The sequence below is a fragment of the Cucurbita pepo genome, chromosome LG04, assembly GCF_002806865.2.
Source record: "Cucurbita pepo subsp. pepo cultivar mu-cu-16 chromosome LG04, ASM280686v2, whole genome shotgun sequence".
NCBI lineage: Eukaryota > Viridiplantae > Streptophyta > Magnoliopsida > Cucurbitales > Cucurbitaceae > Cucurbita > Cucurbita pepo.
The window spans coordinates 1,726,183-1,750,898 of record NC_036641.1 but is presented as its reverse complement, the minus strand read 5'-3'; the positions used below and the strand labels follow the sequence as shown (position 1 = coordinate 1,750,898).

The 24,716-nt window shown below is 38.3% G+C and overlaps 3 protein-coding genes and 1 non-coding gene across 4 annotated transcripts; all 4 read left to right on the top strand.

The window, feature by feature from the left end:
- The first annotated feature begins 820 nt into the window (after positions 1–820).
- On the top strand, positions 821–1,016 carry LOC111794146. Its single transcript, XR_002815039.1, has one exon. It is a non-coding gene; the product is annotated as a U2 spliceosomal RNA (small nuclear RNA).
- A 3,979-nt stretch (positions 1,017–4,995) lies between these two features.
- LOC111792870 (probable mitochondrial saccharopine dehydrogenase-like oxidoreductase At5g39410) lies at positions 4,996–6,602 on the top strand. Its single transcript, XM_023674481.1, has 2 exons — positions 4,996–5,684; positions 5,753–6,602. The coding sequence occupies exons 1-2, from the start codon at positions 5,028–5,030 to the stop codon at positions 6,434–6,436; spliced, it is 1,341 nt and encodes a 446-aa protein (XP_023530249.1). The 5' UTR covers positions 4,996–5,027; the 3' UTR covers positions 6,437–6,602.
- Positions 6,603–14,854: 8,252 nt separating this feature from the next.
- On the top strand, positions 14,855–18,894 carry LOC111792871 (probable mitochondrial saccharopine dehydrogenase-like oxidoreductase At5g39410). Its single transcript, XM_023674482.1, has 3 exons — positions 14,855–14,864; positions 17,308–17,985; positions 18,054–18,894. The coding sequence occupies exons 2-3, from the start codon at positions 17,329–17,331 to the stop codon at positions 18,735–18,737; spliced, it is 1,341 nt and encodes a 446-aa protein (XP_023530250.1). The 5' UTR covers positions 14,855–14,864; positions 17,308–17,328; the 3' UTR covers positions 18,738–18,894.
- A 2,608-nt stretch (positions 18,895–21,502) lies between these two features.
- On the top strand, positions 21,503–24,397 carry LOC111792877. The gene is made up of 6 exons (XM_023674490.1): positions 21,503–21,770; positions 21,886–22,372; positions 22,728–22,866; positions 23,031–23,092; positions 23,513–23,651; positions 23,852–24,397. The coding sequence occupies exons 1-6, from the start codon at positions 21,620–21,622 to the stop codon at positions 23,999–24,001; spliced, it is 1,128 nt and encodes a 375-aa protein (XP_023530258.1). The 5' UTR covers positions 21,503–21,619; the 3' UTR covers positions 24,002–24,397.
- Positions 24,398–24,716: the final 319 nt, after the last annotated feature.

Sequence of the window (24,716 nt, the reverse complement as noted above, 5' to 3'; positions counted from 1 at the left end):
AATAGTTAAATATACATTAGGATATCTTGTAACATTTAAATATGATTTGAATAAGATATTATATCATAATATATTAGATATTCAATTATATTATTTGACAAAAATTCTGCAAGAGTCGTGTAAACAGGATTCTTGGGTTGAGCCAAGATGACATGAATTCGAGCGTTTTGACGTCGGATTTGGTGGTTTAAGGCCGTGGTTTTCGTTTTCGGATCTCGCTAGAGTCTTGAATATTTCTCTTTCTCTTCTGTTTCCTTGTCGCAGGTACTCGGGGAATTGGATGGAGGATTGTTGAAAGTGGGAGGGAGGTTGCTGAGGATTTTGGCGCGTTGTGGTGGTCGGGGGACATGATTCCGAGTGACTCGCGAATTTCTGGCGACTAAGAGTTTTCTTTATTATTATTTTATTTATTTTTCGATCGTTACATATTTGTAAATATTCAAATATATATTTTAGAAAATTACTTTGTAAATATTTAATAAAAAATTATTTTAAAGAATGATTAGAAAATATATAATAAACTAAATATAATTATATGGTAAGTAGAAATGTTTATTTTAAAATTAATAATAAATTTATTTTAAATTTAGACGGATAAAATGATTAGAGATTAATAAACATCTTATTTTGAAAGAAATGTTTAGGGTATGAATAAATTTAACAAAATTTTTAAATTACAAAATATTGCACTAAATTATTATAAAATTTAAATAAATAAAAACTAAAAGAAAAAGAAAATGAGTTTGTCCCACATCGGCCAAGGCTAAACAAGCGAGAGGAAGAGAGAGTATAAAAGGGCGTTGAGATAGCTTATTAAATCATACCTTTCTCGGCCTTTTGGCTAAGATCAAGTGTAGTATCTGTTCTTATCAGTTTAATATCTGATACGTGGGCCATCGGCCCACATGATATTAAATTAATTTTTCAAGGGGGAGGGCCCACTAAGGTAGCTTGCTACCCGGGCTCTCAAGCGTCGCCCAGGTGTAGCACTACTGCTTGGGCCTGGCGCACTCCTACAATATACAGTAATATAATTGTTTTGGCCCAATGATTAAATTGAATTTATTTGTTTATTTTCTCGTGGAGGATTTAAATAGCGATTCGGCCACATTGTTAACCTATTTAATTAAACTTATTTAATTTGTAATTAAATAATAATAAATTTTAATATTTTTGTCGGATGAATTAAATATAATATGTCAATAAATTACAATTTTGTCGATCAATTAACATTACTAGAATTTTATATAAATAAAAAATATTTTATATAAATAAAGAATATTTTTTAGTTTATTCTTACTAATTACATTTTTATTTAATTTTCATTGAAATTTTGGGTTTATTTAAAATGGCTAATATTGATAATTAGATTTATAAGAACTACAAAAGAAACAAAAATAAACTTAAATAATAATAAAATAAAAAAAAGAAAAAAAAAATGAAAGAAAACTCAAATAAATAAATAATTGAAAGAAGAAATAATTTTAAAAAAAAACATGGGTTTTAAAAAGCACAAAACCTCTCATCATTTTTTTATGCTTGGAAAAGACTTCTACCCAAACATGGAAGAAATAATTTATGGTTGTAGCTGATGTCGCGGTGAAAGGAAAGACCGAAAAATAAGTGAAGAAAATTGAAAATTGTTGGAAGAAGAAAATATCAGAAAAATACAAGAGAGAGGGTCTTTTAAAGGAAAGAAGAAGCTTGAGCTGGTCGGCTAGCCGGTGATGTTGATGATCATAAGAGTACTAGCGGGATGATTTACTTCCTCTCAAGCAGCGCGATTTGTTGGCAATCAACCAAACATAAGGTAGTTGCTCTGTCTTCTTGCGAAGCAGAGTACATCGTCCCTTCGACAGCGGCCACACAGGGGTTTAGCTTGCGCAGCTGATAGAAGAACTCATCGGAAGAGAAGGCGACCACCAATGTTATACGTGGACAACAAAGCTACGATCTCCCTGATCAAGAATCCAGTTTTGCACGACCGGAGCAAGCTCATAGAAATCAGATTCCACTGCATCTGGGAATGTGTAGATTGGGAGTACATCAAGATTGACCTCATCCGAACAAAGTAACAACTTGGAGACATGTTTACCAAATCTCTGGCTCGGGTGAAATTGGAAGAACTCCGCTTGAAGATCGGAGTTTAAACAATAAGGTAGTATACCACAGGGCTTTACGAGGAGATTGTTAGATAAATCACTATTTTTAAGTTCCACAAAATTAAGTTGAGTGGAATGGGCATGTCCAATTGAAGTGAGTTAATTGAGTTGCCACTCATTTCCATTTTTAGCTTAGAATTGTTATTTAAAGATGACAATCTTATAAACAAATGGTCTTTAGCATAATCTCAATACATATCGTGTCTCTCTTGTGTTTTTCTGTTATTTTCTTCTTCCAATAATTTTCTTGGGCTGTTTTTCCTCCGTCAAGGATTTTCTCTCACCAGGCGAATTGCTCAGTCAAAAGACATCAGTAGCTCTGCCTGATCTTCTACATTAGAAGTGAGTTTCTTCTTGACGTGACTAGTTCGTGACTCTGTAAGTTCATTTTCGTAAAATCTCGTTTGGTATTACTAAGGTACCGTTAATATGATGGATGATCTCCAAGTCATCGGAGGAATCAATAAACTCAACAATAACAACTAGAACACATGAACTACCTACATGATGTCTTATCTACAAGTCAAGACCTTTGGGAGGTCATGGGAGGAAAGCAAAATTGCTCCCCTGGAAGAAGATACTAATGACACCTTTCAGAAATGGAGAATCAAATGAGGCAAGACAAAATTTACCTTGAAGACCACAACTGAAGAAGATATGTTGGAGCACATTTGGGACAACAAGACTCTGAAAGAAGCAAGAGACATGTTTGTGACACATTTTTCAAAGAAGAACGATACGAGGCTACAATTTTTAGAGAATGAGTTGTCATTAATCTCACAACGTCTACATGACGATTGTTCAATACTTCTAGAGGGTCAAGTTGATTTGTCAAGAGATTACTAAACTAGATCCGAGTCTGTCATCAAAGAAACTCATATGAAGAGGATCATCATCCATGGATTGCAACCAGAATATAGAAGTTTTGTTATTGTTATACAATAATGACCCGTTCAGCCATCACTTGTAGAGTTTGAAAATTTGCTAGCTAGCCAAGAAGCCATGACTAAGCAAATAGGAGGTATCACGCTAAAAGACTGAAGAAAAAGCACTCTACGTAAGTAAAACGTAAAAGTCGGAGCAACAATAAGCCACCCACCAAAAGTGGATATCGCGCTATTGTACTTATTATTTATTATTTCTCGTCACATCCCACAACTTTGATACACATAACCCAGATAGTAAGAATTGATAACCAGTCACATCCCCTATTGTATATTTTAGAGCATTTTATCTCTGACAGGTGTAGGCATGATTTTAAATGATCATACACCTCCGTATTAATATGACAAGAATAGTAATGACCTACCTACACATAAAAAAGAAGTAAAAGGGGTTTGGAACGTGCATGTGGCCATGGATAACATGCTTTAAAGAAGCATGAACGGGTGATCCGACACGTGCCCATAAGTAACATGCCTTGGACAAGCATGATTGTGACAGTGGGTAGTCTCGATCAAATGCAACTTCGAGAATTGCTCCATGCAATTTCAACTATTTTTTAGATGCTTTATCTAAAGTTGACACGTGGCCACACTCATCCTCGCATTCTCGTCTTCAATTCTAGCCGTATACACTTCTTTCAAGTTTCTATTGATTATTCATATGTCGGTGTAATTTTTTTTTTTTTTTTCTTTTTCTTATCTCTTCACTAATTTTCAAATTAGCGTTCATCCACACTAGCAAAGGAGCATAATGACCATTTTGCCCCTCGGGTTGACTTTGACTGACCATTTTGCCCCTCGGGTTGACTTTGACCGAATTCTCTCAAATTTTTAATATTTTTCTTGTATTTGTGGAATTTTCTAAGTATTTTTCTTTTCTACCTTCTCTTGAAATTTGACATATAATGACCTAAATAAAATCTCAGGAATTCGACTTTGAAAGGAAAAATCAGGTATTTAATTTCTCATCGGGACTCAGGTGTTACACTCGGAGATCTAAGACCTTCGCTTAACAATGAATGAAGTGGAGCTCCTTAAGCTTTCTCCGCCACTGGTTTATGTAGCGGTCAGCCGATAGAAATCTCGCTAAACTTCGCTTTCTTTCCCCTCCCTTTTCCAATGAAGCTGAAAGCTGCCATCCAGTAAATTCTTACAAAATCATGGATTAATAATTATGATAACAATTCGGATGAAGCAACTTCATGCACCTCACCTGTTAGGGATCGCTCTCATGGCTTTGCTTTGGGCTTCCCCAAAAGACCACATACCGATGGAGTTAGTATTCCTCACTTATAAACCCATGATCATTTCCTAAATTAGCAGATGTGGCAACTTCATGCACCTCACCAAATTGAAACGAAAAATTAAAAATTAAAGATGGATGAAAATTATAACACAAGAAAAAAGAAAAAAAAAAAAAGTAAGGAGCAAATATAACTTAAAATATAATTCTCTATTGATAGGGTTGGTAAAATAGTGGTCACAAAATCTACCTAAATGAATATTATAATTAATGAAAAATAATGAGAGTTAATAGAATACGTAAATATGAAATTATTGTCTAGGGAGGCTCGCTATAAGCACGTACTTGATGCATAATTCATAACAATAACGAGAAACAGAAGTGAGATCGAAAATCCACTATCCTACCATCGAAAGTTGATAGGGCAGAAATTTGAATGATGCGTCACTGGCACAATGATCGAGCGATCCATTGAGTTATCATGAATCATCACAAAGCCCGCATCGACCTTTTATCTAATAAATGCATCCCTTCCAAAAATCGAGATTTGTTCCACGTATTAGATCTAGAATTAGTGCTCACATTTAATGAACTTAATTTGTGAGCTTGTAAGTAGTTGATTTACTTGTATTTATTAACAGCAAATCAACCGAATTTGTGAGATTGGAAGCTTAAACAATGGAGAGTTCACTCTACGATTTCATAATCCTAGGCGCCTCTGGTTTCACCGGCAAGCACGTCGTCCGACAGGCTCTCCAATTCCTCAACCCTTCTCCTTCTTCCCCTCTCAAATCCTTCGCTCTCGCCGGTCGGAATCCGACAAAACTGTCGGAAACCCTCAAATGGGCAGCCAACCTCCACTCCCCGCCGCCCATTCCGCTTCTAATCGCCGACATCACCGACCCACAATCCATCCACCGCCTCTGCACCCAAACCAAGCTCATTCTCAACTGCGTCGGACCCTTCCGCCGCTACGGCGAGCCTGTGGTGGCGGCGTGTGTGGAGACAGGGTGCGATTATTTGGACATCTGTGGGGAGCCGGAGTTCATGGAGAAAATGGAAGATAATTATCATGAGAGGGCGGTGGAGAATGGTTGTTTGGTGATTTCGGCTTGTGGGTTCGATTCTGTTCCGGCTGAATTGGGGTTTATGTTCAATTCCAAGCAGTGGGTTGGGGAATCGGCGCCGAACCGGATCGAGGCGTATTTGAGCTTGGAATCCAAGAACAAAATTGTTGGGAACTTTGGGACATTTGAGTCGGCTGTTTTGGGTGTTGCTAATGCCGACCAATTAGTGCAATTGCGGCGTTCGAGGGCTAGAAGACCTCGGCCAAAGGTCAGGAAATTTCTACAAAACATTAATCAAAACTTCGATCTGTTCTATGATGATTTTTGTTGTGTCAGATTCCGGGCCCTTGTCCTCCAAAAGGACAATTTGTGGAACACAACGAAGAGACAGGCCTTTGGGCTGTAAGATTACCTTCAGCCGATTCCCCTGTTGTTCGTAGAACACTCTCTTCTCTAGCTGAAACCCCTCATGGTCTTCCTGGTGTTAACGAGCGTGTCGAAGAGATCGAACAGAGGACGACGTTTTGGTCGTCGGTGAAGCCAGCTCGTTTCAGCATAAAAATTGGGTCGAAGTCATTGATTGGCATTCTCCAAATCATTGCAGTTGGTATGATCATGGGGAAGTTGGCTAAAAGCTCGTTCGGTAGGTGGCTTCTCTTGACATTCCCTTCGGTTTTCAGTCTCGGTTGTTTCGAGAAGAAGGGTCCTTCGGAAGACGAGGTCGATAGCGCGTCGTTCAAGATGTGGTTTGTTGGTCATGGTTATAGGAACAAGAATGGTGAAGGGAGTGGAGAAGTAGATATGAAAATTGTAACGAGAGTGATGGGACCTGAGGTTGGATATGTTGCTACCCCGATTATTCTGGTTCAATGTGCTTTGATTGTTCTAAGCAAACGTGACGTTCTTCCAAAAGGAGGAGTTCTTACTCCTGGTATTGTGTTTGGACCAACTGATCTGCAGAAAAGACTCGAAGAGAATGGGATATATTTTGATGTGATTTCGAAGAATGTTAAGTTGTAGAGTTTGAGTGTTTGTTTCTTTTTTATCTAATAAAAGTGATGTATTAGTTGGGAAACATAAGTCAATAACAATAGTCCCGACATTTTAAGATATGATGGCTAAAAAAGCCTTAGAGAATTAAAAACTACTAGATATACTAATAAAATGTATCTTCTTTTTCGATGTCTCAATCATAGAAACTCCAAAGTCAAATGTATTTATTTTCTGATAATGCATGTGTGTGAGGTCAAAGTATGTTGAAAGAAATCATGTTAGTTTGTAGGCATCCTAATTCGAATCTTAGACAAGGGGCAATACAAATGGTATTAGAGTGGTAGCTCTCTAAGTAAGATATGAGTCAATGATGAACCAAAGCGGATTGGTAGTCCTTTTAGGAAATTTTTTTAGGATGAATGTGAGTGAGGGCAAAGCATGCTAAAAGGACTCGTGTTGGTCTGTGGAGATAGTCTTTACTCTTAGGAATGAGTAAGAAACGTGACCCTGTTGTTGGGGATGTAGGGGCTATCAGGTGTCGAATTTGGGTTGTGAATTTTAATTCGAACCCTAGATATGAGGTGTTACAAATGGTCTTAGAGCGGTTCCTCTCTAAATAAGATGTGATTTGTGGACAAACTTAGGCAGAAGTTGGTGGTCTTTTTCGAAAAGTTTCCAATGATGCATGTTAATGAGGACAAATCATGTTGGTCGGTGGGAATAGTCTTCACTTTTGTTGCTAGGGATGTATAGGCTATCAGGTGTCAAATCCAGATTCAAAATCCTAATTTGAACCCTGGATATAAGGCGTTACAAATTGTATCATAGCGGTACATCTCCCAATTAGATGTGATGGGACGAATTAGGTAGAAGTTGGTGGTCTTTTTCAAAAAAATTCTTGTAATACATGTGAGTGAGGACAAAACATGTTGAAAGAACTCATGTTGGTCGTTGGGAATGGTCTTCACTTTTCGAAGCGAGGAGTAATGCCTTTAGCAATATCTGCTTCAACGGAATGAGTTAACCAAGATATTATCATACTGTTGCACTGATTCCAGAGTTCGAATTCGGTTGAATTTGCATCTTGGGACGGTTCCTCAATTGTGCCATCAATGAAGCCAATTTTCTTCTTGGCAATAAGAGCATGCATAACTTATTTACTCCAGGATTGGTAATTTGCTCCATTTAATTGGATTGGAACAATTGAATATCCTAGCTAATCAGAGTGATGAATATAGTAAGGATGTGTTAAATCAACATCCGAAATTTTGAAGCTGGATTTGGCTGATTCCGCCATGAAGGAAATTTTGATATTTAAGAACACCAAGATCGGTGCTCTGATACCATGTTAAGAATGAGAAATAAAAATAGAATTGGGATCGAAAGTATGATCTTCATTCACGTTTACCACGTTTAAATATGATACAAACTATCCACTAATACCTCAAATAGAAAAAAATATATATAACTAACTAAATCTTGTAAATAAATAAAATATACGGTCAATCAAATCTATACTAACCAACCCTCTAAATATCTCAGATATATTCTAACTGATTATTAAAATATATCTCCAAAATATCCTCTTAATAACATAGGGTGTTATAAATGATATCAAAGTGGTGGCTCTCCCAATAAGATGTGGTTTTGGGACGAATCAAGGTGGAAGCTAGTGGTCCTTTTTGGGAATTTTCTTAGGATACACGTGAGTGAGGATAAACTATGCTGAAAGGACTCGTGTTAATTTGTGAGATAGTTTTCACTCTTAAAAGTGAGAAGTAACGTGACCATATCCTAGTGGATTCTAAATTCTGATCCGAATCATGGACCGCCCCTATTTTCTACCCTTATGTCTCGTTTTTTATACTAACCTTATTTTAATGTGAATTAGGCCCCTCCGAAGGAAATTTGAAAATTTTAGACTCCTTGACTTGAAATCTTACTCGGGAAGACACTCGTCAAACTAGTAAGTAATCACACAGACTTAAGAAGTAATACTTGTAGGGATTGCTTGGATTTTCATGCATGCTAATAAAACCAACCATAGAACTAGCTTGGTATGACATGTACCAAAGAATATTGGTTAACTGTGTGATTATATGCTCTTGGATTCGGATATAGATGAATTGAACCTCACATGTTTTTGTTCATTTTTGTATTGCTTGTACATTATTATCTTGGATTGGAGGACCGGATTATGTGTATCTGCGCTCTATATCCTTGATAGATGTTATCGTCCAGTTGAGTATGTGTATGTTCGCTTGCATGATAGATTGTATATTAGCTCAAGGTGATTGAATGTGTGATTCTCCCTGTAGATGACTAGTAGTATAAACAATCTAAGACTAGGGTGTGTGTGATAGTTTAGCTAGTCTACGACTTAGGACGAAACGCTTCCAAAGGACGAGCATTATGGAACCGTGAGAGATGATCAGAGGGTGAGACCTTGTGCTTCTGACCGGTCCAGACTCGGGATGTTGGAATCGTGTAACTTGGAGATGTTGAACTTCGTCAAGACCACCCTAAAGACCTAGACAACCGCCACAACGACCCTAGAGGAAATAAACGTACCATGTAGGCTGGTAATAGACGGCGGTAGCGTCCGTGGAACTTCCACTACCCTTTTCGCTCGGGTTTAGTACCATTGGGCTAAGCGTGAAGCCCGTTAGGATTTGTGTAATCTAGTGAGAGAGTTTAGTTGAGCTACCCTACACAATGGATCTGAACTATGGGAGAGCGGGTAGTTAGCAGAGCTGGTACGTGTAAGGGGTAGCACCCGTAACCTTGGGCAACTCCTTGGTTTGTGGGATGGGTTTATTAGCTACCTCTCATGGATGATGAGTAGGCTAGCACTCATGTCGTCCTTACCTGATTGTGAGTGTGTTCTTGAGATAGTGCCTCAACTCTAGACACTAGAAACCGTTGCGAAGGCTAGCTAGTTACCTTAGTCTGTGCACAACAAGGACGATATGCTTAGATCCTAGTGATTCATTGTTTTCGGTGTTTATAAACTTAAAATAAAAAATAATAATTAGAAAAAAAAGTTAAAATGATTATCTAACTAAACCTAATTAATTGTGTTTAGTGCGAATTATAATGAGTAATATAATGATATGTAATTAATTGTTTATCTAATAATACGAATCAATTACCATAAATTAATTGATTTTCACTAATCAATTCTTAATAATTAATACTATTTATATGGAAAAAGAATTGATTATTAATCAATTTTTAATTATTTTATTTTTCACTCATTTTCAATTTGGTTTTTATTAAATAATTGATTATTAATCGATGAATCGACACAAACTTACATAATTTTGTTCAAGTTAAGGTCTTCATTTGGATACAATGTGGTAGTTTGTGAGGTGGGTAACGGTGTAGTAGACTCTTAAATCTTTCTCATGCATCGTTGCGAGATTAATGGTTTAGATGTGCAAAATTCATTAGGTTTTTTTTGAAGCATCAAATTTATTGAAAAGTTAATTTCTTAGTTAATTATAAATAATTAAAAAAAAATCAACATGAGCATAACTCAACTACATAAAACATGGACCACCGACTGAGGCTAAAAGTTCGAATATTTCATAACTCAACAAGGACTTATTTGATAACCATTTAAAATTTTGGCATTTTGTTTTTGAAATTTATGTTTGTTTTCCTACCAGGTTTTTGGTTATTACCGAATTTTAGCAAATTCAAAATAAAAGCAAAAAGATTTAGCCACACATGGCACGTGGTGTTAGGATCGTACAACAACACACACTCAATCTAGATGAACACAAAGAAATAGGAGAGAGAGAATGCAAGGAGAACTCTAGCTATAGGATTCGTATGGATGAGTATGTGAGAGAGAATACGGAGAATAGAAAGTACATTTTCAAAGTTTTACCTATTAAGGCTTTGCATAACCTCAATTTTTCAACATCAACACAGCCGGATTCTTTGCACCCTCTATCTTCCCCAAACACATATCACCTTCTTCCACTAACCTGCGAGTGAAATGGTATCGCCTTCTAATGTGTTATATCACCTTCTTCCACTAACCTGCGAGTGAAATGGTATCGCCTTCTAATGTGTTATGTCCTTGAATGATAGACTGGATTTTTCACCAGCTGTATGGCACTCTGAATATCTGTATAAAGAATCTTCTTGCACTGTTTCATGCCTAATTCTTCTAGGTAGTCTATCATTCATATCATCTCCTTTCCAGCTTCAGCAATTGCCACGTACTCAGCCTCAGTAGATGAAAGAGCAACGCATTTTTGAAGCTTGGACATCCAACTCACTGCTGTTCCATCTATAGTGTAGATATATCCAGATGTGCTCTTGCTAGAGTCTACATCTCCACTCAGATCAGCATCCATAAGACCTTTGTAGAACTACCTTGTCATTGCCATAACAGAGTGAAGTATTGGATGTACATCTCAGATATCTCAGAAGCCACTTCACAGCTTCCCCATGTTTTTTCCCTGGATTTGCCATGTACTTGCTAATAACTCTCTCTGCATGTGTTGTATCAGGTCTAGTGCAGACTATAGCATACATCAAACTCCCAACTGCAGAAGCGTACGGAACTGATGTCATGTGCTCATGTTCCTCAACTGTCTTGGGAGATTGGTCCTTTGACAATTTAATACGATTTGCCACAGGGGTAGTCCTAGGTTTAGCATCATTCATCTTGAATTTAGACAACACTTTCTCAATGTACTGGTCTTGAGATAGATTTAATGTGCCAGCAGATCTATCTGGAGAAATCCTCTCCCAAGAATCTGCTTCGCTGCACCTAAATCTTTCATCTCAAATATTGAAGACAAGCTTGCCTTCAAGTGGTTTATCTCCCTCATACTTGATCCAGCCATCAGTATACCATCCACATACATGAGTAGAAACACATAAGAATTAGTGTATTTCTTGAGGTAACAACACTAATCCTTTTCACTCCTGTGGAAACCACTCTTGTACATGAAGGAGTCAAACTTTTTGTACCATTGTCTCGGTGCTTGTTTCAGTCCATACAAGCTCTTATTGAGCTTACACACCATGTGCTCCTTGCCTAGAGCCGCAAACCCTTCTAGTTGTTACATATAGATCTCCTCATCTAGATCTCCATGTAAAAACGTCGTTTTTACATCTATTTACTCAAGGTGCAAATTCTCCGATGCAACAATACTCAGCAGAATTTGGATAGTAGTTAATTTCACAATAGGAGAAAAGATCTCACCATAAGCAATGCCTTTTCTTTGTGAATATCCTTTTAACTACTAACTGAACCTTAAACCTCCTTCTGCCATCTGGTTCAGCCTTGATTCTGAACACCCATTTGTTCAAAAGAGCTCTCTTTCCTGTAGGTAACTTAGTCAGCACCCACGTATTATTCTTTTCAAGTGAGCTCATCTCATCATCCATGGCTTGCTCCCACTTGGTTGAATCTTCCACTTATCGGGCTTCATCAAAGGACTCTAGTTCTCCTTCATCAGTCAGTAACAGATAACGTAATGAGGGTGAATATTTACCTGGTGCTCTGATAGTTTTGGATGATCTCCTCAACACTTGCTCAAGTGTAACTTGTTCCACGTCTGGTTCTTCAGCAATAGGATCAGGAGTTTCTTGAGCTTCTGCTGTAACATCACTAGGTGAATTTTTGTGTCACCCAAGTTCAACTCTCACTTGCTTTGTAGTCTCAGAGTTTATCTTCTCTTTGTCCTTGTCCAGGACATTTTCATCAAAGGTCACATCGCAGTGTCTTAGGATTTTCCTATTCTTGTCATCCCAAAACCTGTACCCGAACATGTTAGAGCCATAGCCTATGAACTAGCATTTCACAGATTTAGCATCAAGCTTATCTCTCTTCTCTAGATCAACATGAACATACGCAGTACAACCAAAAGTTCTCAAGTGAGAGTACTTGAGTTCTTTTCCTGTCCATACTTTTTCGGGCAATTTGAACTTCAAGGGTCTAACGACCCTCTATTAATCAAATATGTTGTTGTGTTCATAACATTCGCCCAGAATGTCTTTGGTAGTCTAGAATGAATCCTCGTGCTTCTTGCTCACTCATTCAATGTTTTGTTCATCCTTTCTACAATACCATTTTGTCTTGCCTTACCGGGAATTGTTCTTATTAATCTAATTCCCTTAGCTGCACAAAATGGAAAACGTCATCATATTAAGGTAAACGTCACGCAATCACCATACTCATCATATTGCCACAAAGTGCATCAAACATATCAAGTACAACATTCATCAAAATATATATATACTGAGCACATCATCAGGTATCATAACTCACACATCATCATAACTCATACATCATCAAAGTCATACATCATACATCATCATAACTCATATACTACATCGTACGACATAGTTCATACATCATCGTAACTCATACAATTTTTAGCTTATCCTAGAGTAAGGGCACTTACCTGGTTGGCCTTAGCTGAAGTATTCCCTAATTTAATTAATGTTAGCTCCCATTCCTCGAGAGCTACTCCAAAGGTTGCTAGAGTTCGCTTCATATCGAACCGTTCGTCACCTTTCGTTAGCATTTCACATTTTAATTAATAATCCAACTAACAATGTGAAATACAGCTCTAAAACGGTCTCAGTAAAAATCGAATTCCACGTTTTCATTGTTTCTAAATTTTGGTTGAGTAGTAAAACTTAAATTGAAAATATGTCAATATTATTTCATGGTGCTTCAATCATTCAATCCAACTATGGTTTGTTATAATATTATATTCTCTCGGTACAAATAATAATAATTTTTCACATATTCCATTTTTCTTCTATCAGTTGTACCAGTTTTGTTTCTCTTCTCTCTGTCTTCTTTTTCTTTCATATGAATGACTATGCAATTATAGAATAATATTCAATCAATTATGTTTTCTTCTCCTCCCTGGTATGACTATCAATTAAAAGAAGCCATTTTCAATTTTTTTATTTTTTATTTTCTTCTCTTCATAAAAACTACTATCATTAACAGAAGACATTTTCAATCTATTCTGTTTTCAATCTATCATGTTTTCTTCTCTTTCCTAAAAACTACTATCAACGGAATCTATTTTCAATCTATTCTGTTTTCTTCCCTCTCACAAATCACTATGCATCCATCAATTATGATTTTCTTCTGTTCCCTATAAATGATGATTCAATTTAGATGCAATTCACAAAGACATTTTCAATCAATTTTGATTTTCAATCCGATATCCAAAAATCTAAATAATTGAAAAAGAGATCTAAGATAAGAAAAGAGATCTAACTTACCGATTACTTCATATTAATGAGCGCTAATAAATATGGGGAAAGCCTCTTTCTTTCTCAGATTCACGGTAAGATGTTTTGTGTGTAATTGTCTTTCTGGGCAAAAACTAATAGAGCAAAGGAGGTTGTTTTAGGGGTAATTAGCAATGTAGTTTACACAGAAATTGTCATAATGACCCTAGGTAAAAATATCATTTTAAAAAATGACTTAAAACAAAACACTAAAAGAAAACACTCTATAGCAATAGAGGAACCTTGATTACCGGGACAGAGGTTGTGATATCCCGATTATACGAGGCTCCTGCTGGTTGCTATCTAGTGTTTGAGAACACATTATGGAGCGTGACTTGTGACAGTCTTAAGTCAGATAATACGCACGTCAGAAGCCTTACTCGCCCTGCACCAGGATAATGCAGTCACCGAAGGAAATGCCACTACGCCTTCGGTATTGGCGCACAGTGGATGGTGCCCTACAGATTGTTCTTCTCCGGATATTATGTTAACAACTACGAAAACCATCACATCCGAAGGGAAGACGTAACAACCCGCGATAGGAGTAATGTCTTTCATTGGAGTGTATTATATGTCAAAAGACGTGTCATACTTCTGTTTCCCCACTCCACACCTAGTTCCGATGCCTATACCATCGAATTAAAAGAGGGAGGTGACTCCCCAAGCATGATCGTATCTGTCTCCGATGAGACAACACATCAAGCCCCACCGGAGTAGAGTCGGAAATATGGGAGGTTGTTAAGGAGTAAGGAGTTAGGGAATCAGTGGTTAAAAAACTCAAGAAAGGTGGATATAATAAGCTATATCTCCCCACTCACCTCAGCGATTCACCCAATAATTAATTGGGATGATGCTTTCATCCGCTGGCAATACCACTAAGTTGCGGAAACGGCACCACAGTGGGTTGTGGCTTACTTGCTGTGATCCATTCTCAGATGGGAAGGACCACAGTCTCAGAGGTAAGGAGTTTCGATAAGGGAGAACTTATTAGAGATTCTTGTTAGTTGGAATAGTGAGGTATCTTTGAGTGTCCTTGTTTAGAACAGGATTTTGTGTATCGTTTTATGTCATTTGGCTCAGAGAGAGAGAATCGCAATATACGTTCAGTGAGTGAGGTTGTAGCGGTCCTTGTTGTGTGGAGGCATTTACGGAGTTTGTGTAAGTGTGTACATGGTGTGTATTAGAGAGGTGTGATTAGTGTTTCAGTTGGTGTTTAGAGAAGTGTATGTTTTATGAAATGAGTATGTTTCGGTTTTTGTGTGTAAAGTAGGTATGGAAATATGCTTCTAACTCTATAGGGTAACATTTTTAGGAGAGTAAAGTACTCTCCTGATACCCTATAGAGTACGAAGCATATTTCCAGACTGCACTTACACACAAAAACCCAAACATACTACTTCCATAAAATATACACTTCTCTAAACACCAACTGAAACACTAATCACACCTCTCTAATACCCTATACGTACACACTTACACAAACTCGATAAATACCCTCTCTCAACAAGGACCCCTACAACAGCACTCACTGAACGTATATTGCAATTCTCTCTCTCCCTGACAAAAGACATAAAACCATACACAAAATCCGGTTCTAAACAACGACACTCAAAGATACCTCACTATTCCAAATCTCAATAAATGCTAACTCAAAACAAAGTATCCCTCACTCCTTAACCCTCCGGAAACTACGGTGTTATATAGAGTCGCATCGCAGACCGGACCCTCCTTTACGGTTAGGCACCCTCCACTGTGCGCACAAGCCGAAGGCGTAGTGGCATTTCCTTCGGTTACTGCATTATCCTCATCATGCAGAGCGGCGTAGAGATACTGAGGTTTGACGTTTAGACATATAATAAGGTACTACCTGACTCCTATCGCGGGTTGTTAGTCTTCCCTTCGGATGTGATGGTTGACGTAGTTGTTAACATAATATCCGAAGTAGAACAATCTGTAGGGCACCATCCACTGTGCGCCAATACCGAAGGCGTAGTGGCATTTCCTTCGGTAACTGCATCGTAGGACTATCCTCGGGCAGGGTGAGTGGGCAAATACCTTATTAAGTCTTGCCTCTTGAGCTTTTTGACCTTTTGACATATAATAAGGTTTCCATTAACCAAAATCCGCACCTAGGACACTGATTTCAGACAATGATGTGAAGATATTGTTGTGGATATCCTTCACATATGATAATGGATCAGTCCCTTAGGTTACAGCATTTGGCCTATACTCAAACAGCAACAGGTAGAGATACGGACGTTTGACGTTAGACTGTGAATAAGCTCCCACCTTACTCCTTACTAAGGTTGTGATTGGTGAACTCAGATGTGATGGTTGACGTTGTTGTTAACATATATCATCCGAGACACAATCTTTTTCATGTAAGGCTCCATCCACTGTGTGCCAATACCGAAGGCGTAGTGGCATTTCCTTCGGTGACTGCAACATCCCTTAAGGGAAACCTGCAGGGTGAGTGAGGAAAAAGCTTATTATGTCTAGCTAGAACGTCAGGCTCCCCGACCTTATTACGTCAACAAACACGCCATATAAAGCAGCTGGATCCTCGTACAATCAGGATATAAACATCCTGGTTTAAAAGGATTCAGTTTTGTTTTAAGGTATTTTTACCTAGGGGAATTATGCCAATTTCTGTGTAATCTACATTGCTAATTACCCCTAAAACCACATCCTTTCCTCTATCTAGTTTTTGCCCAGAAAGACAATTACACACAAAACATTTTACCCTGAATCTGAGAAAGAAAGAGGTTTTCCCATATTTATTAGCGCTCTTTCCATTCCTATTAAATCTGGTTGGAGTGAAGGTCATCTCCAATTCTTCTCTCCCAAAATCTGTGATCTTTCCTTTGTTATCTGTTTTTTTCTTTTTTTTTTTTTTCCCTTTTTTCAGATCATTTGTAGGCAGGTGTTGAGGAGATATTTGGGGAAGGTGGAGAGAGAGTGATAATTTACTTTTTTTTTTATTTTTTTTTATTATTATTTACTTATTATTATTATTATTATTATTATTATTATTATTATTATTATTATTATTATTATTATTATTATTATTATTATTATTTTCGGGTCGTTACAATAACACAAGAAAAAAGGAAAAAAAAAAAAAGAGAAAGTAAAGAGCAAATATAACTTAAAATATAATTCTCTATTGATAGGGTTGGTAAAATAGTGGTCACAAAATCTACCTAAATGAATATTATAATTAATGAAAAAATAATGAGAATAGAATATGTAAATATGAAATTATTGTTTAGGGAGGCTCGCTGTAAGCACGTACTTGATGCATAATTCATAACAATAACGAGAAACATAAGTGAAATCGAAAGTCCACTATCCTACCATTGAAAGTTGATAGGACAGAAATTTGAATGATGCGTCACTGGCACAATGGTCGAGCGATCCATCGAATTATCATGAATCATCGGAACAACAGGCAAAGCCCGCATCGACCTTTTATCTAATAAATGCATCCCTACCAGAAGTCGGGATTTGTTGCATGTATTAGATCTAGAATTAGTTCTCACATTTAATTAACTTAATTTGTGAGCTTGTAAGTAGTTGATTTACTTGTATTTATTAACAGCAAATCAACCGAATTTGTGAGATTGGAAGCTTAAACAATGGAGAGTTCACTCTACGATTTCATAATCCTAGGCGCCTCTGGTTTCACCGGCAAGCACGTCGTCCGACAGGCTCTCCAATTCCTCAACCCTTCTCCTTCTTCCCCTCTCAAATCCTTCGCTCTCGCCGGTCGGAATCCGACAAAACTGTCGGAAACCCTCAAATGGGCAGCCAATCTCCACTCCCCGCCGCCCATTCCGCTTCTAATCGCCGACATCACCGACCCACAATCCATCCACCGCCTCTGCACCCAAACCAAGCTCATTCTCAACTGCGTCGGACCCTTCCGCCGCTACGGCGAGCCTGTGGTGGCGGCGTGTGTGGAGACAGGGTGCGATTATTTGGACATCTGTGGGGAGCCGGAGTTCATGGAGAAAATGGAAGATAATTATCATGAGAGGGCGGTGGAGAATGGTTGTTTGGTGATTTCGGCTTGTGGGTTCGATTCTGTTCCGGCTGAATTGGGGTTTATGTTCAATTCCAAGCAGTGGGTTGGGGAATCGGCGCCGAACAGGATCGAGGCGTATTTGAGCTTGGAATCCAAGAACAAAATTGTTGGGAACTTTGGGACATTTGAGTCGGCTGTTTTGGGTGTTGCTAATGCCGACCAATTAGTGCAATTGCGGCGTTCGAGGGCTAGAAGACCTCGGCCAAAGGTCAGGAAATTTCTACAAAACATTAATCAAAACTTCGATCTGTTCCATGATGATTTTTGTTGTGTCAGATTCCGGGCCCTTGTCCTCCAAAAGGACAATTTGTGGAACACAACCAAGAGACAGGCCTTTGGGCCGTAAGATTACCTTCAGCTGATTCCCCTGTTGTTCGTAGAACACTCTCTTCTCTAGCTGAAACCCCTCATGGTCTTCCTGGTGTTAACGAGCGTGTCGAAGAGATCGAACAGAGGACGACGTTTTGGTCGTCGGTGAAGCCAGCTCATTTCGGCGTAAAAATTGGGTCGAAGTCATTGATCGGCATTCTTCACATCATTGCAGTTGGTATGATCATGGGGAAGTTGGCTAAAAGCTCGTTCGGGAGGTGGCTTCTCTTGACATTCCCTTCGGTTTTCAGTCTCGGTTGTTTCGAGAAGAAGGGTCCTTCGGAAGACGAGGTCGATAGCGCGTCGTTCAAGATGTGGTTTGTTGGTCATGGTTATAGGAACAAGAATGGTGAAGGGAGTGGAGAAGTAGATATGAAAATTGTAACGAGAGTGATGGGACCTGAGTCTGGATATGTAGCCACCCCGATAATCCTGGTTCAATGTGCTTTGATTGTTCTAAACAAACGTGAGATTCTTCCGAAAGGAGGAGTTCTTACTCCTGGTATTGTGTTTGGACCAACTGATCTGCAGAAAAGACTCGAAGAGAATGAGATATATTTTGATGTGATTTCGAAGAATGCTAAGTTGTAGAGTTTGAGCGTTTGTTTCTTTTTCATCTAATAAAAGTGATGTATTAGTTGGGAAACATAAGTCGATAACAATAGTCCCTACATTTGAAGATATGATGGCTAAAAAAGCTTTAAAAGAATTAAAAACTACTAGATATACTAATAAGATGCATCTTCCTTTTTGATATCTCAATCATAAAAACTCCAGAGCTAAATGTAGTTATTTTCTTATAATGCATGTGCGTGAGGTCAAAGTATGTTGAAAGAAATTACGTTAGTTTGTGGGGGATAGTCTTCACTCTTAGAAGGGAGGAGTAAGTAACGAGATCCTATTGTTTGGGGATGTAGGGGGCATCCTAATCTGTATCATAGACAACGGGCATTACAAATGGTATTAAAGCGGTACCTCCTAAATAAGATATGACTCGAGGACGAACCAAAGCGGATTGGTACTCATTTTAGGAATTTTTTTAAAGATGAATATGAGTGAGGGAAAAACATGCTGAAATGACTCGTGTTGGTCTGGAGAGATAGTCTTCACTCTTAGAAATGAGGAGTAAGAAACGTGACCTGTTGTTGGGGATGGAGGGGCTATCAGGTGTCGAATTTGGATTATGAATTTTAATTCGAACAGTAGATATGGGACGTTACAAATGGTATCAGAGCGGTACCTCTCCCAATAAGATGTGATTTAGGGACGCACTTAGATGGAAGCTGGTGGTCTTTTTCAAAAAAATTTCCTATGATGCATGTGAGCGAGGACAAAGTATGTTGAAAGGACTCATGTTGGTCAGTGGAAATAGTCTTCACTCTTCGAAGTGAAGAGGAAGTAACGTGACCTTGTCATTGGAGCTGTAGGGGCCATCAAGTTCAAAATCCAAATTCTAAATCCTAATCCGAATCATGGACATAAGGTGTTAAAAATTGTGTCAGAGTGTGTCCCCCAATATGATGTGGTTTTGGAACGAATCAAGTGGAAATTAGTGGTTTTTTTTGGAAATTTTCTTAGGATGCACGTGAGTGAGGATAAAGTAAGCTGAAAGAACTCGTGTTAGTCTGTGAGATAGTTAAGTAACGTGAACGTATCCTAATGAATTCAGGGGAATGTCGAGGTCATCAATTGTGATTTTGATTCATAATCTGAATCCTAGGCATGAGCCATTATAGTTTAAATCTCTCATTATGTCTTGATTTTCACTTAACTAGCATTAATTATTTAATTATTATTTTTAACTAAATTATTGATCAAATTAATCAAATTCGTATTATTGGTTATTAAATGATTATCTAATATAATTATATGTAATTAATTGTTTAAATCAATTTCCATCAATAAATTCCTAAATTGGTTAAACCATATATTCATAAGTAAAAAATGCTAGTTAAGTGAAATAAGAAAATTAGTGAAAATTAATTATTTTATGGTAATTGTTTAACCAATAATACGGTTTTTTTAATTAACTAGCATTAATTATTTAATTATTTTCACTAATCAATTATTAGTAATTAATGCTAATTAAAGTGAAATGAAAAATAATAATTAATTATTTTTTACAATTTAATGTTTTTTTATTTAATTGTTATTTAACCGTTTGATATTTGAATTTTATGAGATTTTAATGATTAAATATGATAAATAAAGGGAATAAACATGATTTTCTTAATAATTATAAAAAAAAGAAAAATTGAGTTAATCTAAAATGTTTTTCCAAACCCAACCCAACTCAACCGTGCATACATCCAATTGTTTCTCGTTTTGATTGTAAACTTCCTTCTATCCTATACTGATCCCCATTCATAGTTGTTACATGCTATATTGTTAAGAATGATAGTTCTGATACCATGTTAAGAACGAGAAACATAAGTGGGATTGAAAGTTCAAGTCATTTGACACGACTTTGCCTTTGCTCGAGGGCAAGGTCTCTCGTGTGCAACTTCGCATCCAACATCATCTTGGTTTCCAATTGACATCATCCATATGTCTTTACGTCATCCCAAATCACAGGGTGTCACCGGCCATCGCAATTCACTCAGTCATGCCATCGAGAACAAGCCCACTTGTCGTTTATAACATCTAGACATTCCGAACATCCATCCATTCAGGTTCTATCAAGGCATTGGCTCTCTCGTGCCTATGTCATGTCATTTACGGACTTCATATTAGATAGCAGGTGCATAATCCAACCTCCAACACTTGGGCTATGGCGCAATACCGACACACCTATGCTGTCCGGTACTGTCCTTGAAAGACCCATTTCAAAGGAAGTCGCCTGAAACACTCGTATGTGCCACATGGTAACTCGCTTAGGGTGACACATGGCCGAGGAGTGGTGGAGAGTTGATACCATACCTCCCACTAAGGTATATTTCTAAGCATTTCCCATATGGTAGATGTAAATACGATTTTTTTGGGGAGCGATCATATGGTGTCATGGAGAGTTCATTCGATGTCCATCTTTACACTCTTGTCTACTTGTTGCCACAATCTTACTTATATGTCTTCTTAGCTTCAAAGCTCACCGTCTTCTTTGGTGCATCATGACACTCTTCTAGGCCCTCGTGTTGCTGGATGGACGCCACTTGAGGGTCATCGTTATGCTTGTCTCGACGTGAGGGTCATAACCTACCCTTTTCGTAATATAGTTGTGACATTCTCCCCACTTAAAGTTGTCACCATCCTCGATGACTTTCTCGAGGCTCCGTGGATTGTGACACAGAACTCCGACCTAGGTGATTAAATTGAATTTAGATTTATAGTCCCAAATGTGCTTATCAATTGGAGCTCATTTGATTTTTACCTATAATTTCGAGGGGACGCCGGCACTGCATTTGTGGATGAGGAGGAGGGCGTCTATCTTTTCTTCTACCGCTGTCTGAACCATCGAAGCTCTTCAACGCGCAGCCATGGCGTCCTGCAGAATCGCAGTCCGACCTTCACTGTTTCTACTTGGAAGCTGCAGTTCCCGAACAACTCAACGAATTCTCCCTTCTGTTTCCTTCTCCTCACCACCGCTTTCTTCCTACTCTCCATTCTTCACCGCCGTCTCAAACCATTGTACTCTTCTCTCACTCCCTCTCTTTCTCGCTCTCGGAGGCCATACGATTTTTTTTTTTTGCATTTCTTTCTTAAATCTGTTCTTGACTTTCCTTCTGTTTTGATTGCTTTACAGCCTCAAGAAACAACCCTAAGGCAGTTTCTACAAGATGTTTTTCCTCGACTTCGGCCGCTGCTTCTTCAGTAGAAGTAACAGACTCTGTAGGAAGTGACCTAGAACCGCCGGAGATTCATGCACAAGACACGGTGGAGAACCTTCTCACACACTCCGATGACGTTGCCAGGTTGATGAAGATGGAGCGGAGGCCGATTAATTTAGATGGAGATGAATATCCGCGTCAAGGGCGATGGTTTCCGTACCTGGATAAGTTTAGCTGTGAAAGTTCTTGGTTGAATAGTGGTGAGGTTTTGGACGCCTTGGATCCTCTCATATTGGACTCGAGGAAAGAGCGGTTCAAGAACGTCGTGCGACACAGGAGCTATTCAGTTTGTTTGGTGGTAGAGGGTTTGAGTGATTTCGGCAACGTCTCGGCGGCGTTTCGATCTGCCGATGCACTTGGATTTCAGTCGGTTCATGTGGTCTCTTGCGACGCTTCCAAAAGGTGCAAGAATGATTGAGGTGAAATTGTTTTCGAATACATTTGCCTTTTCCCCTTGATTTTCCCAGTGGAAAATTGTTTGGTTCTGGAATATCGGCAGCTGCTTCTTGTCCATTGTGCCGGCGGAATTTCATTAGTGTACATAGTGTGCTTTAACTTTTTTGTTCAATGGAGCACTTGAATTCAATCAATTAGTCAATTTGCATATCTGGTTTTATATGATTAGGAGGTTAAATTGATGAAAATGCATTTGATTTTCCATGGTAATTGTTAGATATGGGTGACAATGCATTTGTTCATGAGTCATAATCTTTCATTCCATGTTTCTTCTTCTGAGATTATTGCAATTCCAATGCAGGTACAGAGAGAATCGTCATGTTAGCATGGGAGCAGAGAAATGGTTGGACATTGAACTTTGGAACTCAACCCCAGAATGTTTTAGAATTCTGAAATCTCGGGGTTACAGAATAGTATCGACGCATCTAGGATCGAATGCGGTATTGATTGATTTTGCAAACTTTCTCCCTTCCACAATGTCCCATGAAGTAGCTTTACATTGAAATCAATTCTGTTCTTATATCGATTGTCTTGTGCCAATTTTATAATGTTTCAACCTTTTTGAGCTTATCCTGACAGCTGAGTTGTGATTGTCCTGTTTTAGGTTTCTGTTTATGATATGGATTGGTCGTGTCCAACTGCAATTGTGGTTGGGAATGAAAGTAGGTAATTATCTTCTTTGCTTCAATAATACTGAGTTTGATCAAGTTTTTGTACACTTTTAAATCTCTGCTAGTTGGGAGATAAATCATAACTTAGTCCATGTTTAATAAACTGGCCTACATTTTTGTTTTCCTGCAATTCTAGTCCGCTCATCCTTCGATTAGTGAGTTTCGAGTTGTGAATATTGTCCGAACCAGGAGAAATTATACTTGTAGCTAGTTATGATGTAACGACCCAGATCCACCGCTAGCAGATATTGTCCTCTTTGGGCTTCCCCTCAAGGCTTTAAAACGCGTCTGCTAGGGGAAGGTTTCCACACCCTTATAAATGGTGGTTTGTTCTCCTCCCCAACCAATGTGGGACATCACATATGATCTTTACCGTGTATGTTAGTATCTGAGGTTTAGTTTTCTTTGGTCTCAGGGGAATAAGTGATGAAGCCCTGGAGCTATCAGATTTGCATTGCAGTATTCCCATGAATGGGATGGTAGATTCCTTCAACGTATCAGTTGCTGCTGGCATCCTCATGCACCATGCTGTTTGCGATCGAACATCTCGACTGGTAACTATAAAGTCATGTTTGATGTTTTGAATTCGTTTACGCCATAAGTGGTAGTTCAACTAGTTGGGGCATTACCAGGGGTGTTGTCTGGAAATATGTCAAACCGAGTCTTCCGGTGGGTCCGACACAAAGGATGTCAAAATGGACATATACTGTTTCTAGTACTGAATTGATGGTATGTTCTTTATCAAACTTTTCAGGGCTGCCATGGAGATCTCACATCAATAGAAAGGCAAATTCTACTGGCGGAGTTCTCACTACGGCATAACAAGAACGCAATCAGTGTTGCCCACGAGTATGCGAAGAGGAAGAGTAGTAGCACGAGCTCGGGTTCGGAGGTGTTGCTGTAGAATGACAAGTGTGGTCTCTTGAGGTGTCTAGCAAATGAGTATGAGGAGCAGAAACACACAGAAGCCCCCTTCAAAGTTGATCAAAACAGGTAGGCCTGGGATGAAATGGGGATCAGAAAATTTGGAAGCAGAAGAACGATTTCCCCATCTGAAGCATTCTTACTAGCCTTCTTCTTTCTGTGGTAAGCTTCAGCATTCAATTCACATGGCTATTTAATGTTACCGTGATTCTATAATTGACTTGGAGAAACTTTAACTTAGTTGTTCAGTATCAGTTTTTCTTTTCTAATGCTCAAAGATGTCTACCTTTCTCATACAAACAGAGAGAGAACTGAGACGTAAATGTATTGATGATAGTATGGATATTCATATATGTTTCTACTCGTATTCACGACGTATAATCGTTTGTATGTTATCGTTATTTACACTTCGGCACACAATCCTCCATAGGTGTTGCCCTGTATCGAGAGTCAATCACCAAATTCGTGTACATTCTTTTCCTATGTCTTTCTGTATCTGGCTTACAATAAAGTTTCTCAACAATTAGCATGAAGATGGTTCATAAAATGCCAAATATAATGACCCGACTTTTCGAGTATTGGTGGGAGACGATACTTAAAAACAAGGCAAAGAGGGTTTGAAAATAAGTAAAAAAATGCTTGTGATACCTTTTAAAATTCATTGGAAAAAGAAAACCTTACCAAGACACTTTATT

Bases quoted from the DNA above. Each gene is read 5' to 3' on its own strand.
- LOC111792877 (XM_023674490.1), top strand. From the start codon at position 21,620: ATGGCGTCCTGCAGAATCGCAGTCCGACCTTCACTGTTTCTACTTGGA. The intron at 23,093-23,512 runs GTAATTATCTTC...CTTTGGTCTCAG, and splicing joins GTGGTTGGGAATGAAAGTAG to GGGAATAAGTGATGAAGCCC. The intron at 23,652-23,851 runs GTAACTATAAAG...CAAACTTTTCAG, and splicing joins GCGATCGAACATCTCGACTG to GGCTGCCATGGAGATCTCAC.
- LOC111792870 (XM_023674481.1), top strand. From the start codon at position 5,028: ATGGAGAGTTCACTCTACGATTTCATAATCCTAGGCGCCTCTGGTTTC. The intron at 5,685-5,752 runs GTCAGGAAATTT...TTGTTGTGTCAG, and splicing joins CTAGAAGACCTCGGCCAAAG to ATTCCGGGCCCTTGTCCTCC.
- LOC111792871 (XM_023674482.1), top strand. From the start codon at position 17,329: ATGGAGAGTTCACTCTACGATTTCATAATCCTAGGCGCCTCTGGTTTC. The intron at 17,986-18,053 runs GTCAGGAAATTT...TTGTTGTGTCAG, and splicing joins CTAGAAGACCTCGGCCAAAG to ATTCCGGGCCCTTGTCCTCC.